This window comes from Penicillium mononematosum, assembly GCF_028829835.1.
Source record: "Penicillium mononematosum strain IBT 11891 chromosome Unknown utg000005l:1.0-9366267.0:1.0-9372171.0, whole genome shotgun sequence".
Classification (NCBI taxonomy): domain Eukaryota; kingdom Fungi; phylum Ascomycota; class Eurotiomycetes; order Eurotiales; family Aspergillaceae; genus Penicillium; species Penicillium mononematosum.
The window spans coordinates 9,236,412-9,253,136 of record NW_026643275.1 but is presented as its reverse complement, the minus strand read 5'-3'; the positions used below and the strand labels follow the sequence as shown (position 1 = coordinate 9,253,136).

At 49.8% G+C, this 16,725-nt stretch overlaps 5 protein-coding genes across 5 annotated transcripts; 3 read left to right on the top strand and 2 right to left on the bottom strand.

Annotated features, from left to right (window-relative positions):
- Positions 1–1,686: 1,686 nt before the first annotated feature.
- Positions 1,687–4,603, bottom strand: N7519_011770 (MCM DNA helicase complex subunit MCM2; the record flags this gene model as incomplete). Its single annotated transcript, XM_057298543.1, has 5 exons — positions 1,687–1,783; positions 1,842–2,011; positions 2,070–4,380; positions 4,436–4,549; positions 4,599–4,603. 5 exons carry the CDS (start codon positions 4,601–4,603, stop codon positions 1,687–1,689), a joined length of 2,697 nt encoding a protein of 898 aa, XP_057146425.1.
- Positions 4,604–6,459: 1,856 nt separating this feature from the next.
- N7519_011769 (putative metaphase-anaphase transition protein (Mlo2)) lies at positions 6,460–8,176 on the top strand (the record flags this gene model as incomplete). Its single annotated transcript, XM_057298542.1, has 3 exons — positions 6,460–6,548; positions 6,618–6,672; positions 6,734–8,176. 3 exons carry the CDS (start codon positions 6,460–6,462, stop codon positions 8,174–8,176), a joined length of 1,587 nt encoding a protein of 528 aa, XP_057146424.1.
- Positions 8,177–8,654: 478 nt separating this feature from the next.
- ssn3 (cyclin-dependent serine/threonine protein kinase SSN3) lies at positions 8,655–10,260 on the bottom strand (the record flags this gene model as incomplete). The annotated part of the gene is made up of 3 exons (XM_057298541.1): positions 8,655–9,723; positions 9,773–9,926; positions 10,170–10,260. The coding sequence occupies 3 exons, from the start codon at positions 10,258–10,260 to the stop codon at positions 8,655–8,657; spliced, it is 1,314 nt and encodes a 437-aa protein (XP_057146423.1).
- Positions 10,261–10,732: 472 nt separating this feature from the next.
- N7519_011767 (putative MFS glucose transporter) lies at positions 10,733–12,264 on the top strand (the record flags this gene model as incomplete). The annotated part of the gene is made up of 2 exons (XM_057298540.1): positions 10,733–10,831; positions 10,903–12,264. 2 exons carry the CDS (start codon positions 10,733–10,735, stop codon positions 12,262–12,264), a joined length of 1,461 nt encoding a protein of 486 aa, XP_057146422.1.
- A 614-nt stretch (positions 12,265–12,878) lies between these two features.
- Positions 12,879–16,541, top strand: N7519_011766 (putative phosphatidylserine decarboxylase Psd2; the record flags this gene model as incomplete). Its single annotated transcript, XM_057298539.1, has 7 exons — positions 12,879–13,022; positions 13,095–13,139; positions 13,196–13,411; positions 13,481–13,904; positions 13,957–15,486; positions 15,553–16,304; positions 16,368–16,541. The coding sequence occupies 7 exons, from the start codon at positions 12,879–12,881 to the stop codon at positions 16,539–16,541; spliced, it is 3,285 nt and encodes a 1,094-aa protein (XP_057146421.1).
- Positions 16,542–16,725: the final 184 nt, after the last annotated feature.

Below are 16,725 nucleotides of genomic sequence, written 5' to 3'. Positions count from 1 at the left end.
CAATGAGATGCCGCGTTAGGTGTCGCACGAATGCGGAAGAAAGTGGCAGGAGGTATTGCTGAAACAGTGATAATCAGGGGTAAAACAATATAGACGATCACAGTTCAAGATCAATAATCAAAGGTATAACAAGCAAAAAATTCAAGATAGAAAGAAAAGAAAGAAGTTGAGGAAGAAAGGAGGGGGGGAGGGGAGGGAACACGGGAGAGGCGAGCATACGTAAAATGCCCAGTGATCGTCTCCTTGAGGGGGGGGAATACATATTCCTTTTACTGTCCCTGCCGATCTTCCTATTTCTTGTCTTTTGAATTTTACATGTGCTGTTTATCCTATGCTGTTATGGCTGATCGAACTTTTTTTTTCCCTGAAGAATCCCCAGACTAGCTTTAATATCTAGCCTCACCTGGGCAGGGGGAGGGGGCCAATGTCAAATCATCGATCCACTTTTGACATGTCGTGATAGTCCGAAGGTATTAACTGCTACCTACATGTAGGTATGTATGACCTACAACATGCGAATGGGCATCTAGGATCTACGTCTAGAGAAATCTAGAGACATCCCAGATAATCAGACACATAAAGGGAGTTTCCTCGGTTACCAAAAATAGCCCGGAATGACGTTGGCATTCTCTACCTAGGTATTGATGTCATTCTTCTATTGGAATGTGTACACAACATACAATATCTTTTATTTCTCGGCATCTCCAGATCTTACACGATCCAGAGACCCCAGGAGTGGCCCATCTGCCAAGGGAGAAGGACACAACTTGAGCTCCAGTGGATATCCACACAATGTTGGAATACAAGTGATCAAGTGGATATGGTTAATTCAAATGATAGTTGGCTCTATTTGAATATATTTGCATATAAAACCTCGAATTTCGAATATAATGCCAACATCCCCATACAGTCTGGCCGGCATCTAGCATGTAGTTAGTATACGGAGACCTCGGGAACTACTTGATACTCCTACACGGTAAATAACGGAACATTCCACGGCTTGGGATGTAATCTTAATTTGAACAAAGCATATCATTGAACTTATATTGACAGATGTAGCTAGATATTACATATATTGTTCGGGTTGGGGAATTAGACTATTCAACCCTCCCTTATTGAGATATCGTTAAGGGTGACCGTGGCCAGGTCAGATCTAACCCTATGTAAGAACCACCCTGACGGGTATCGGAACATCATGTTGTACTTCTATGTCATACCTGCAGCCCTGGGGTTCAGTGCAATCCCAAGATATACCCGGATGTGGACGGAGAGCCCTGCTTTATATAGTCTACAAGATAAAGGTTTATTTATATATTTGTCATAAGGAAAGTAATTTTTGGGCGTTATAACGCATCGAACATCGATAGGCTCGTCAACATAAGAGTGATCGCCATTTGCAATGCCATGTTACAGGGTGGTGACAAGCGACTTCAACCCAGCGTGTGCTTTCAACTACGGAGAGCTGATGCGGGACAGTGCCGCCTGCCACCTTACAATCCAAGTCCACCTCAAATATACAAACTCGAAATATCATTCATTGGTTTTCCATTCATTACCGTATCATGGGCCAATTCGAGAACGGAACCCCTGTCATAAACGCCACACATAAAATGCAAACAAGATGGTATAAGACACAAAAGAAACCATGCAACTGAGGCACCTCCAACCTTCCTATTAGAAGGTTGTTCAATGCGCGGTGGACTGAGCCCGCGGCAGGTGAGGGTTTGAGACCGGGATGCCTGCACGGCGCTTAGATTGGGGCTTGGGTCTGGAGAGTGTATATCTGAGAGGTAGATATTAGTATAAGATCCAACTGGGTTCAAGAATCGAAATAGACATACTTGGCAAATGCACGCGAAAGTGCCTTCTTACAGCTGACCTTTTGGCTGCCGATGAACGAATCCACAGTAACAGCGATGGCACGGTCAATGTCCAGCGACGAGCAGTACTCTGACAGGCGCATCTTGCAGAAAGCTTCGGCGATACGCATGATGGCTTCAAGGTGACGAACCTGGAAATATGGGGTAAGAAAATGGTCAATGTAGGGGAAGTAGAGAGATATAACTTACTGTGATGGGGTACGCTCCAGTAGCAAGGGACTCGCGGCGCATGTCTGCGAAGAGACGGGCAACCTTATCCTGGTCGATCTGATAAAGCTTGGGGTGGCAACGCTCTCGTGCATACATAATGTACTTCCGCAGGAGCTCCTGCGGGATCTCACCCTCCTTCTCCTCTTCGGCTTTTTGCTTTTCTGCCGCGCGTTTGGCGATCTCCTCCTGTGATGGAGGAAGTCTCTGGCCATCTCTGTTGATGCGGTAACCCTCGTTGTCAATGAGATGGCCGTTAGTATCAACCAAGTCGCCCTTCTCATTCCGGAGGGGACGGGCCGGGTTGGAACGGTGGTGTGACTCAATCACGAAATTGGCCAAGCGCTCATCTTCGGCAGGATCAACCAGGTCACGCACCACACAGAGAATGTCGAAACGAGACAAGATAGGGTCCGTCAAGTCGACATTCTCCGAGAAGGGAATCGAGCTGTTGTACCGACCACCCTTGGGGTTAGCGGCCGACACGACAGCACAGCGAGCCTGCAATGTCGTCACAATACCGGCCTTGGAGATGGAAATGGTTTGCTGTTCCATGGCTTCGTGAATAGATGTCCGATCTTGGTCGTTCATTTTGTCAAACTCATCAATAAGACAAGTACCGCGATCAGCCAACACAAGCGCACCACCTTCCAACGTCCATTCGCTGGTGAGGGGATCGCGGCGAACACTGGCTGTGAGACCGACGGCACTAGCACCCTGACCGGTGGCAAACACGGCGCGGTGGGCGGTCTTCTCAACGAACTTGAGCACCTGAGACTTGGCGGTACCGGGATCACCCAGAAGAAGGACGTTGATATCACCACGAATGTTCATCTTGCCCTGGGCCTGCTTGCTAACACCACCAAAGAGCGAAAGCGCAACAGCAGTCTTGACGTCCTGGTGGCCGTAAATACTGGGTGCCATAGAGCGAACAATCTTGTCCACAATATCGGGGTCACGGGAGAGGGCCCGGATTTCGCGCTCATCCTCTTCTGTCAGGTTGAAACCAGCCAACTGGTCGTGTGCCTTGACCACATGGTTAGCCTCAATTACGGTGGCGAAGACCGGGAAGCCGTTTTTGTTGTTCAGTTGGGCATCGTAGCTGTTGCGGTAGACGCCGGTGATCTCAATCTCATCACCGGGTTTGGCACTGTCGATCAGATCGGCAAGCAAAACGACCTCACGCTGCCGCGGCAGACGACCTGCGGGAACCGAGCCGGGGGACTCCTGCAAAGTCAACTTCTGGTAGTTGCGGTAGACTGTTTTCTCGGAATTGACAGTGAAGGGACCACGCGACTGGCAGTTCTGACAGAACGAGATCTTCACCTCTGCACTAGCTTCTTGCTGGAATGGACCCAAGGTAATACCACACTTCTGGCAGAGGAACATGACATACTTCAGCTGCGGGAAGACACCAGTCCGACGGGTAACGACACCACCGACACGAATCAGGCAGTTTAGATGCGACTGGCGCAGCTGGCGCAGGGTGTAAATGATGGGCACATCGGTTATGCGGACGTGGATCTCGTTGTGAATATCGTGATACTGTGGGTAGTGGAATAGAGTAACGTCGAGTGCAACCTGGTCAAATACCTTCAGGACTTCGGTGGGTTCGTTGGCGAGGAAGTATGACAGAGCTGCCTTGGTCTCGCTGAGATGGGCATAGGACACTTCGAGTGAGGCGGAGTTCACCTCACCCAGTGTCTTGATTCGGTTACCGTAAACAGACTGGCCTGTGGGGTCGATGAACTCTGTCAGGAAGGCCTTGAATTCGCGGTAGATGGAGCAGCGAAGGACCTGGGGCTGGGTCACCCAGTCCGTAATGTTGGCTGCCTTCACATCTGCCAGTTCCTCCAATGACAGCTCTTCCATGCCCTCATCAGCCATGTCGATATCTTCACGGTCCTCGTCATAATGGTGTCTGCGCCGTCGGGGTTGGCGTGCGAGGTCCAATTCCATATCGTCGTCATCTTGTAAAAAGGCGGCAGGCATGCGGCGCCGACGTGCCAGTTCACGATCTCTCTGGTTCAGGCGCGCATCCAGCTGCCGACGAGTTGCGGCATCGATCTCATCATGGTCTTCATCATCATCAATGTATCCTTCGTTTTCATAGCGATCTTGCGCCGCATCACGATAATCCCGCTCAAAGTTGTCACCGAACAGGTCAATGCCGTCCTCGTCTTCAGCCAATTCATCAATATCATCAATATCTTGCACAAGGCCTCTATCTTCATCCTCATCCTCATCTCCCATATCAAAGGGGATCGGGGAGGGGACGAGCCCAAAGCGGTGGCTGCACATGAACATTGTCAGTCTCAAATTGACGCAGCCCGGACAAAGAAGCACACATACGACTGGAAGGAGGCAATGGCGCTGGGGATGACATTTCATCCTCTCTGTCTCTCTTACGAGAATTGGCCCCCCGGCCACGGTTTGCGGCCGAGTCGCTGGCTCGGAGCGGACTGTAGTGCATTAGCTTTCGAACGCAGAAAATTCAGGAGGCACACTCACTCCATTGTGTGGGTGTTTCAACTAGCAAATTTCAAAGGAAAGAGTGAGCAATGGCCAGGAAATTATGAGTACGAATAAGTGGTGTGTATCGGGGCTTTTTCTCGAATATGTGGTAGCGTGGTTGATAGAATGAAGGGAGGGAGAAGGGGCGGCAAAGTCGAGTTGTGCAGCGAGTCGCGTGTTGGACGCGACGCGTTCCAATTAAGCCCCGATTGGGAAGGTGGGTCTTCCACTTCCTATATTCACACAACTGGCACCTTCCTGTCTCCTTTTCTATATCACCCTCATCATTGTGGTTGAAATATAGTGAGAGAAAAAAAAAGAGTTAGAAAGAAAGAAAATCATCCCACACACGACTACAGCAGAGATTGAAGTCACAAAAATTCAATGATCGACGCAGGGATCGAACCTGCGACCTTCTGTGAAACTCCAACATATGAAATGTAAGACAGACGCCTTAACCACTTGGCCAGTCGATCGTTGGGGTGAAAGTTTGTTAATATTCAAGATTCGTCAGTCGACAAAGCCGGTAGATGCAGCATTTTAGGACCGATCAAGGTGCGGCTGCTTCACCAATGGATGGAGGCACTTTCCTGCTCACTTCAACAGCACAGTTGGACAGAAAACATCTTTGCGAATTATAGTACTAATGCAAGCTGCGCTCGCCGCTCGACTTCGTCCGCTGTCCGTTTTGGTCTGTCGATCCTTCATCCACTGTATACATTGATGAACACTATACTTTCAAAGATCCGTCCCTCCAATTACTCTTAAGTCTTTCGATCGAAACATGGTCTCATTACCCCTGGAAAAAACACCGTTGCGACAACCCCATGCTGGAGCTATCACCGAGTTAGCAGCAAAAGCTCTACTTGATAAGAACATTCCTCTTTTGGAGTGGGGGTCGCAAATACGGTGGAGAGATGTGGATATCCTTCAGTCCTTCTACCTCGGTACGTAGTAAGAAATGGAACATCCTATCCAGAAATTTAGTTATGGGGCTCTACAACCTTGGAATGTGTACTAGTAGTGTTGACGCTTTCCAAGGCTGTAGTCTTTTTGACAGTCCTATTAGGGTCCTTTTAGTACTAGTAGTCTTCCAAGGGAGTAGTCTTTTGAGTAGTCTAGACACAGTATGAACGGCAGCCCAGCAGAACATTAGAATGTCGCGCAGTATCACCCAAGAAATCAGTAAATTGAAACGGGCCCATATAACGATCTGCCAGATAGCCACAAGGGGGCGGATTGGTATTCCAAGGGCATTGGTACAATGATCAAATTCACCCCGGATTCTTGAGACAAACCAAGCTTTTTAGTCGCATAGATTTGCACCTGAAGTATGATGAGCCCAATCGATTATAGACATTGAGTTTGTCAGCGTACGCAGAAGACAGAATAGAGGGTCCAGCATAGAAGAAGACCCAGAAGGTAAAAAGCATGAGTCTCAGCTCATAGTGCAAGGATGATAGGAGATTATCGAGTGATCAGCGTAAGCCAGTGGGCGGTGTACCTAGGGTACGGCGAGCAGGCAACTTCCAAGTTGTATGGGTAAGTTGGCTCGACTGCTATATAAAAATTTCCCTTTGGTCTCACTTTACCATTGTAATGATCGCACATTAAACTTAATTTCATTACTAATTGATGGAGGACACCTGGGCATTCTGAAGTTGGAAACGTTGAGGTGATATGGGAAAGATATCATCTAGACCGCCCTGCTTTGGTTGGTATCTGCCGGCAGAAACTTTATGTCGCGACGAGATTGAGTCGCGTCGTTATCCAACACATCGCCTCGGCATCCATTATTTTTTGGGCCGTTCGTTATTTGCCAGTTGCCAAAATAGGGACGCAGATAGATCCCCCTACGATGGAAGCCCCGCACTCGGCTGTTGCCCAAATAACCGAAGATGCTCGTAGTGAGAGCATGGGCTCACAGAACTCCCAGACCGCGAAAGAGTATGACGCATTCCCCTAACCCCAACACTTCCCCCCCACATTAGAAGTAACTTTACTAACTGGCTTTAGGTTTATTGAGTCACAGCTCCAACTAGAGGCAGATGCGCGCGAGGCTCTTCCTTATGTGAGTGTCTGGACAAGCAGGTGGCGCGCGACTTGATCCACAGCTGACCTACTGGCTTTAGGCTTTTGACTCTTGCACATATGACCTTGGACCATTGCGACAAGTCCTCTTTGCATGCCTAACCTGCAATCCTCCTCCTACCGACTCCAACGAATCCTACAGTCCCGCTGCCGTCTGTTACTCGTGCTCGATCGCTTGTCACGGGGAGCACACTCTAGTGGAGCTCTTCAACAAGCGCAACTTTGTCTGCGATTGTGGGACCACCCGTTTTCCGTCGTCTTCTTGCTGCACGCTCCGTGAAGATCCCGCAACCGGCAAGAAGGGTGTGCACTCCCAAGAGGCTGCAGCAGGCAACAGATACAACCATAACTTCCGCAATCAGTTCTGTGGCTGCGGCGAACAGTACGATGCGTATTCAGAAAAGGGGACAATGTTCCAGTGCCTGGGGCTTGGTACCGTCGAGACCGGAGGCTGTGGTGAGGACTGGTGGCACCCAGAGTGTCTCATCGGCTTGTCGCGCGATTGGAATAAGGCTGCCCCCAAGGTCAATGGGATCGGCGGTGGTGATGCCGCCAATGAAATTTCAGCCGAGGACGAAGAAGATATGCTCCCACCTGGGTTTCCCGCAGAGGATGATTTCGACCATCTGATCTGCTTCAAATGCATCGACTCTAACCCCTGGATCAAGGCTTATGCAGGCACTCCTGGATTCTTGCCGCCAGTTTTCCGGGAAGGTGGACTCAAGAAGGCCTCAAACGTGACTGAGCCAAATGTGACCGAGGATATCTCTGTACCAGCTACTGAGCCCAGGGAGACCGAACACAAGGATCAGGAGAAGGCCGAACAGTCAAAAAAGCGCAAGGCAGATGACGAGGGGCCCACTGAAGGAGAGCCTGTCACCAAGCGGACTAAAGAAGAAGAAGAAGCCCCTGCTGAGGAACAGCCATCAAAGGTCATGAAGGAAGAGAAGTCTGCCAAGGAAGAAAGCGATACTCCTACAAAGCCATTGGCCCTTAAGCACACCAAGCTCCCCAAGTCCCCTCCGATGGAATCATTCTCCCTTTTTGCTTTGGAAGATTTCCATGGTCAGCTGTGTCGCTGCGCAGAATGCTTCCCCAAGCTTGCTCCCCACCCCCAGCTTCGCGAAGAAGAAGATACCTACGAGCCTCCCATGTCCGACGACGGCCAGGCTAACGGTGCCGGAAGCGTCGGTACAGGCAGCATCTACGATCGTGGTGAGGCAGCACTAAACAACATGGATCGGGTGCGCGCCATCGAGGGCGCAATGGCATACAACCATCTGCGTGACAAACTCAAGGTGTTCCTCCAGCCCTTTGCTGAGAGTGGACAAGCTGTCAGCGCGGAAGATATCAAGGGCTACTTTGAAGCGCTGCGTGGTGATGAGCAGGGCATCAAAGATGCCGCTAACCATGCTTCTACTGTGGGTGGTGACGGCAAGGATGATACCGGCGGAGACAAGCGACACGAGCAGAATGGTAAGTGACTATCAATCCTTCTCTGATTCTCTGACAGTGATCACTGACTCTTCGCTTCGGTCTCAGGGTACTGATTATCTTTTTACGCAATCCTTTTCATCTTTTCGGCGTTATCATCGGGTACTATCTGGGGGGGTCTTCGGGGATGGTTCAAATGTACGATTTTCTGGAATGGGATGGGGATATGGGCAATTATGGGAGATATGGGTACAAATGACCCATGCCATGCAATCAGAATGATTACTATCTAGCAGAGGTTGAATGGCCCCTTCAAGTGGGAATCAATCATAATAGATGATACATAGTGGTCATAGCCCCAGTGCTGAATGGCCAAGTAAATCCCGCGTAAATCATCATGATGCAATTTCGCTAGTTATTGTAAACGCTAACACCCAATTAAATGTATGATGTGAGTGGATATCATGGCCAGCCTGTCCACGAGCCGCAAAATATGATCAACACAGATATGCAGCAAGCAAATGAAGATTACTCCTTGAGGCGCTTCGAAGCCCTCATCAACGAATCGTCTGGCAGTCCACTCCGTTTGGTGCCAGGAAGACTGCCAGTGCGAATATCATTATCATCCTGCGTGACCCGACGGTGTGGGTATTTGCCCTCGATACCCTCGAAGCAGTTGCCACTAATAGGGCCGCCATTGGTAAAATACGGGTGCTCAAGCGCTTGCTCGGCGGTCATCCGCTTGCTAGGGTCATATTCGAGCATACGCGATAGAAGATCGAATCCATCTGCACCGGGAGTACCGGCACTGGAGGTGGACGAGTATCCACCGTTTTTCAAACAGCTCTGGTACCAGCCTTCAAGATTAGAGCCGCGATGGAAATGTGAAGGTTGACGGTGGAGCACTAAGGACTGGAGCTGGGAATATTCGGGCATGGAGGGTAGACCCGGCCAGGACTCTTTGCGGGGAAGACCGAGGATTTCGACAATCTTCATCATTTGGTTCCGTTGGAACGGGACTGTTTTCTTGCTGTCCATTTTGGCTTCTTCGCCTTTGAATATTGGTCGTAGCGAGAGTAGTTCGGCGAAGATACATCCTATTGCCCACATATCGACGGCAGGGGTATAATGCCGGCTTCCCATGAGCAGCTCGGGTGCACGGTACCATATTGTGACGACGACTTTGTCGCCCGAGAACAGAGAGTTGAGTGGCTTGTAGAACAGACGTGCTAAGCCCAAGTCGCCGATGCGAATAGCACCGCTTGAGGTGACGAGGATGTTGGCTGGTTTCAGATCACGATGCAGAACCCAGTTGGTATGAAGATAGAGCAGTCCATTCAACAACTGGAACATGATAGACCGGACCATGGGCGCTGGAATAGCATGTCGTTGAGGCTGGGTGTGATGATGAATGATTTGCAGCAGATCATGCTCTGTATATTCAAATACCATGAAGATGCATTTGTCTTCCAGAATGATCTCTTCTAGTTGGACAACATTGGCATGTGAGAGTTCAGTGCACAATGCCATTTCGCGGATAGCCGACTGCGACAGACCCGTGTACTGGATGGTTTCGCCTTCCTTGTCGGGTTTGAATCTGGATGATGTTAGAATGAACAAGATATCAAACGCTGGAGGGCTTTTACTTTTTGATTGCAAATTCCCCTTTCTTGCCATTTTTGCCAACAGCCTTGTACACCCGGCCATACGTACCACTGCTGATGAAGCCTACTATGTTATACCGATCTCGGACCCGGACTTTGCTGGTATACCCGCCGGGTCTTCTTGATTCAATAGCATCTGTATAAACCCTCGGTTAGCATATTTCGGGATTGCCGGATCAAGAATCGAATGCGTCCGCGAGGATTCCACTTTGCAAATTCGAACAGAGACAAGATCAACACAAAGAATCAAAGGGAAAGAGTTACCGCGAGAATAGAATCCTCCAGAATTCATGAAAGGGAAACCCTTTCCAAACATGATGGAATAGAAACAAGCCGTTACACCAAGGAACGAGTAATCACAAGGAATACATATAATTACCATCGACAGTAGCCTGGAGACTCCGTTTCAAGTTACCGACTCTGGTTCGCGAGAGAGAGCCGGAGGAAGAGGGCGGGTTTGTCAGACTCATTTGTGGATCTGAATGGGCCGGTGATGTTGTCACTCCATTGGTGGAGAGATAGCTTTCTCCACGATTACCAGTTCTTTCAATATAAGAGAGGATTTGAAAGACGAGAGAGATATTCCAAGGTTCTAAGGTATTGTCTGAATTGTCTGAATTGTACAAATGAGACTTTGTCCAGGTGAGTTCAGCCGTGTCAACGCTTAGTCAGATCACATGTCGGACGGCTTCACCTTGGAGCTTCAACTTCTTGTAGCTTCAACTCTTCCACTGTTCAACTCTTTAACTCATCTGCTTCAAGTCATCTAAACTGAAGGACTCTATGTGATCCAATGTGAAATTTGACCTAGGCAGACCTCTCTCGTCTGACCAACTTGACCTCATATCATCTTATCTCTGCGATCGGCAAACGTCATTAGTTGGAGGCCCTCTTAACGTACCTTCAGTCCCAGGGTCGTCGATCCTAGAATTTGTCTCAACGATGGTTTTGGGCGCATCAACCCGGTCGCGGGTTACAACATACTTGATATATCTCGTGTTTGTTGTAACGCTTGGTCCGCTTCAATTTGGTTTTCATCTGGTACGATATCACCCCCTCCATGTACGGACCTCGGGAGTATACTTACAATTACTGATACATGAATTACACAGGCAGAACTCAATGCCCCAAAATCCGTGATAACATGCGAACGTCAAGGAATTCATTCTTCTGGCATCACTTTCCATGGTCTACCGCAATGTTTCCCTATGACGCCATCCCAATTCGGCCTCGTCTCTTCGATCTACACGCTCGGTGGTTTACTTGGAGCCCTACTGGCAGGACCCATCGCGACCAGATACGGACGCCTGCTTGCATTACGAGCGACCACGGTGTTCTTTATTCTGGGGCCTGTGGCAGAGACGCTTGCGCCAGTGATTTCCCTCTTGAGTTTTGGTAGATTCCTCTCTGGAATTGGCTCTGGTGCTGCAATTGTGGTTGGGCCTATCTACATTTCAGAGGTCGCTCCTCCCAGTGCCCGAGGCCTCTTCGGTGCCTTCACCCAGATTATGACCAATGTTGGTATTCTGTTGACACAATCCCTGGGATACTTCTGGAGTGAAGCAAGACTCTGGAGACTCATACTGGCTGTGGCCGGAATCATCGGTGCTCTAGAGCTTTTGGGGCTGTTCTTGGTACCAGAAAGTCCTTCATGGCTCGCAGAACACCAGAAGATCAGCCAGGCACGCCGAGTCCTGCAGCGGATCCGTGGTAGAGATGCCGATATTGAAGCGGAGATTGCGGGCTGGAGGACCTCAGATGCGCCTGCATCGGGCGAACGAGAATCCTTGCTCTCTCCATCCGGTGAGGGAGCGCCTAAGAAGCCTATAGTCACGTTTTTGCAGGTTGTCAAAGATCCCTACTACCGCCCAGCTATTATTGCTGTGGTTGGCGTGATGGTCGCCCAGCAACTCACTGGGATGAACAGCATTGTTATGTACAGCGTGTCCTTACTACAAAGCATATTACCAACGACCGCTGCGCTACTCACGATAATGATATCTGCAGTTAATCTTGTGATCACGCTGGCGTGCTCCCCACTGCCCGATCGCATTGGCCGAAAGTTGTGCCTGATGCTGAGCATCTGCGGTATGGGCTGCAGCTCTGTGCTTCTCGCGATAAGTATCCATATGAATGCTAAGATTCCGACGGCGATCGCTGCCTTACTTTTTGTGGCATCTTTTGCGGTCGGACTGGGCCCGGTCCCCTTTATCCTGGCCTCCGAGCTTGTTGGGCCCGAGGCTGTCGGCGCAGCACAGAGCTGGGCGCTGGGTGCCAACTGGATCGCAACCTTTGTGGTGGCACAATTCTTTCCAGTGCTTGATGATGCTCTCGGTAGTCGTGGACAGGTATACTGGGTGTTTGCAGCTATGGCCGGGTTACTTGGTGCCTTCATCTATCGATATGTGCCGGAAACTAAGGGCAAAGCTAATGCCGACGAGGTTTGGGGGCGAACAGACCGACGACAAGACTGACTTTTAGATTTGTCCCTTTTCTATAATCATTCATAGCTCTATAATTTTCCGGAATAACACCTCGGCTATAGTATAGTATACATCTCAACATTTGTATAGGATGCGGGGTACTGCATCTCGTGCAGAGCCGGAGTACATTGCATAAATGTCTTTTAAATCAAAGAGATACATATGTTCAGGGCATTGCCAAGTACATATGTACACAATAGGCATCCATTTTTCTATTTTTTTCCCGGAGGAATAACTTGCGGTGTGGAGCTTTTTGATATCGACCCCAGCTTGCCCCCCAATTCGTAGGTGTGCAGGTGTCTCTCCCACTTTTCCCTCAAGTTTCTTTACTTTTCCCCGTTAAGATCTGATGATCTACCCTTCAACCATCTGAACCAATCCCTGTGTTTTGAAATTAACCAAAAGAGCTTGGAAATTACAGTGGGTAAATCCGTTTCTTGGCTGATCGACCCGGATCACAACCAGCGGATCGTCGATCAACTACTCTGGGGGTCTCTCGTAAACGTCAATTGTGTTGACCAGGGGCCAAGCCACCCGCCCAACACTTTTTTCCCCTTCGTTATTTCTTTTTTCTTGTCTTTCTTCTCATTTTGTGTACATCCGCAATGGTCCGGTTGGCACTACCCCAACGGTTGAGCTCGCACCTTTCCGCGAGGAGCGCGTCGTCAACTCCCGGACAGAGCAGAAGCGCCAGTCCATTGCGATCGACGGAAACCAAACATCTGATACTCAAGGTTTCAGTAATTCGGGTAAGTACTGAGGGATTGTGTGACCTTTTTGTGTTCTCATGAGCTCCTGGCTGATTTCAATGGTTTCATTAGGGACGCAACCTCGCAGCCAAAGATAGAGGTGGCACGAGCGACCCAGTGAGTACCCTTCCAACAAAGACGATTCGAACCGAGACCGCTTACATGTTGTACAGTATTTGGTGGTTACATTAGGAGATGCGAGGCAATCAACACCGACCATATTCAAGACCCTGAACCCGGAATGGAACGTCTCGTTCGACATGCCCGTGGTGGGCGTACCGCTGTTGGAAGCTATATGCTGGGATCATGATCGATTTGGCAAGGATTACCTGGGCGAGTTTGATATTGCATTGGAGGACATCTTCGCCGATGGCGAGGTGAACCAACCGGTGGGTGAAGGGACACGTTGCTCGGACAATTGGGGGCCAACGCTGACTTTTTTTTTCCTTCGTCTATAGCCCAAATGGTACACTCTGAATTCCAAGCGGAAGACGTCCAAAAGGAAGGACAGCACTGTGTCGGGCGAGATCTTACTGCAGTTCTCACTCGCCGATTCTGCGAACCCCGCTGCCACGCCGCCGGACATATTCGGCAAGTTCAAGAAATTGGTATACTCAGGTGATGAGGATGACCAGAACGCTCAGATTCCTCCTGCCGATTTTGATGACTTGGAACGGGACGATGAAACCTCTGACGAGGCCGATGACCAGGCGGGCGGTCCAGAAGTGGGGGAAAAGCGTCGTCGGCGACTTCGACTGGCTCGATTGAGACGCAAGTCCCTGGCAGCTCGTGCATACCAATTCTCAGGCTCGGGAACTGGAGTACAGGGTATCGTTTTTATGGAAATTGTTCGAGTGACCGATCTGCCCCCTGAACGAAATGGTATGGATTATCTTCCTGCATGCAAACCACTAAATGTTAATTGATGTTGTAGTAACGCGGACATCGTTCGATATGGATCCTTTTGTCGTGACCTCTCTCGGAAGGAAGACCCTGAGAACCCCTGTCATCCGCCATAACCTGAACCCGGTGTATCATGAGAAAATGGTGTTCCAGGTAATGCGGCACGAACAGTCTTATACTATCAGCTTCAATGTGATAGATCGAGACAAGTTCTCGGGAAATGACTTTGTTGCCTCTGCGGGTTTCCCTCTGCAGAATCTCGTTCAGACCGGCCCAGAAGCAGACCCCGAGACGGGATTATATCAGTTTGTAGAGGAAGTGGAGGAAGCTGATTCCACTACAGCTGCCAAGCCTGGTACGCGATCTGGGGTTAGTCCCTCGCGATCTGGAATCAGCCCCTCGCACTCTTCATCAAGTTTGTCCAAAATGGCTCGGCCTATATTAAAAACGCGTCAATCCGCCACTTCAGTCTCAAGCCAGTCAATGCTCGAAGCTCCAGGGCCGACTCTGCTTGCACCCTCTTCCCTCCCAGAAGAAGGGATTTCAGAGACGGATAGTGCTAGCTCAGTGCAGCTGGCTTCCACGCTGAACATCTACGATGGCGATTCAGTTCCGCCACCTGACCAGGACGGCTTCAGACCTTATACTATTCCCCTTGTTCTCAAGAATAGAGAACGGTGGGAAGACAAGCACTCGCCAGAGCTACACGTCAAGGCGAAGTACCTGCCGTACAGTGCTCTTCGACAGCAGTTCTGGAGGTTGATGCTTAAGCAATATGACGCCGACGATAGTGGTCGCATTGACAAGGTCGAGATGACGACAATGCTTGATACTCTCGGTTCAACGCTAAAGGAGTCGACAATTGACAGCTTCTTCGAACGTTTCAGCGCAGAGAATGAGTCCAATGGAACCGATGATCTGACGTTTGACCAGGCAGTGATTTGTCTCGAAGATACGCTTCAAACTCTACAGAAGAGAAATTCAATGGCTTCCCCCAGAGCGCCTTCTGGTCCTCTGTCAAATTCTGGAAGTCAAGATAGCGAGCAATCTAGCAGCGACGAGCACACCTTGGAAACCAACACCGCTGCTGCTTCCAATACCGATCCGCAGAAAACGACTGTTCCCACCCTGTCTAGCGAAGAGCAATCTAGCTCTTCTGATGAGTACCTCCAGCCGGATGACCTCGCAGACGAGAGGGACGAGGAGCACGTCATCGAGATTCGCGAGTGTCCGCTTTGCCACCAACCACGTCTTGCTAAACGTTCTGATGCGGATATCATCACGCACATTGCTACGTGCGCAAGTCAGGATTGGCGCCAGGTTGACAACTTAGTTATGGGTGGCTTTGTGACTTCCAGCCAGGCACAGCGCAAGTGGTACTCCAAGGTCATCACGAAGATTTCGTACGGCGGATACAAACTCGGAGCCAACTCGGCCAATATCCTTGTACAAGATCGCATCACGGGTCAGATCAATGAGGAACGCATGAGCGTCTATGTGCGACTTGGAATCCGGCTGCTATACAAGGGCATTAAAAGCCGTGATATGGAAAAGAAGCGAAGTATGCAACCATTGGGATCGAGTATCTATCTAACGAGAAGATACATTTGCTAACAAAATTTACTAGTCCGCCGTGTGCTGCGCTCGTTGAGTGTCAAGCAGGGTCGCAAATACGATGACCCAGCCTCGGCATCCCAGATCCAGGACTTTATCAATTTCCACCAGCTGGACATGTCCGAAGTCCTGATGCCTATAGATAAGTTCCGCAGTTTCAACGAATTCTTTTACCGCGCACTCAAGCCTGAGGCCCGTCCTTGTTCCGCTCCCGATGAGCCTAAGATCGTTGTGTCTCCCGCCGACTGTCGCTCAGTGGTCTTTGACCGCTTGAGCGATGCAACCAGCATCTGGGTCAAGGGTCGTGAGTTCTCAATCGAAAGATTGCTGGGCGATGCTTACCCAGAGGATGCTGCTCGATACCGAAACGGTGCCCTCGGAGTGTTCCGTCTGGCACCTCAAGATTACCACCGCTTTCACATCCCCGTAGATGGAATCATGGGTGAACCCAAGACCATCGAGGGTGAATACTATACGGTGAACCCTATGGCGATCCGATCCGCTTTGGACGTCTACGGCGAAAATGTCCGCATTCTCGTCCCCATTGACTCCGTTGAGCATGGCCGAGTTATGGTTATCTGCGTTGGTGCCATGATGGTCGGCAGCACCGTCATCACCCGTAAAGCCGGCGAGAAGGTTTCAAGGGCCGAGGAATTAGGCTACTTCAAATTCGGCGGTAGCACCCTTTTAGTGCTCTTTGAAGATGGCAGGGTCAATTTTGACAAGGACCTGGCAGACAATTCAAAGGGCGCTCTTGAAACTCTGGTAAGAAGCAAACCCTCCTTCTGCCTACTTGATCAATTGCATACTAACCATTTTCCTAATTAGATCCGGGTTGGCATGTCTGTCGGCCACAGCCCGGACATTCCTCAGTATGAACCTGACATGCCCAAGACGTCGGAGAATATCACTGCCGAGGAGATGCAGGAAGCCAAGCGGCGTATCGAGGGCAGCCTGGCACCAGCAAGCAACGCCTCCACCTTACTCAAGTCGATCCAATGACCCAATGATCTGTCTTTCTTTTTCTCTGGAGTGGACAGGACTCAACTCCCACCGCTTTTTTTTTCACTGAACATATTGTTTTTCAACACCGGTGTCGGGGTGTTATTTTGTATTCTGGTTAAAGCATCATAGCGTTTATCTAGCAGCATCTGCGCATTGCGAGGAATTGGGGGTAGAAGAGATG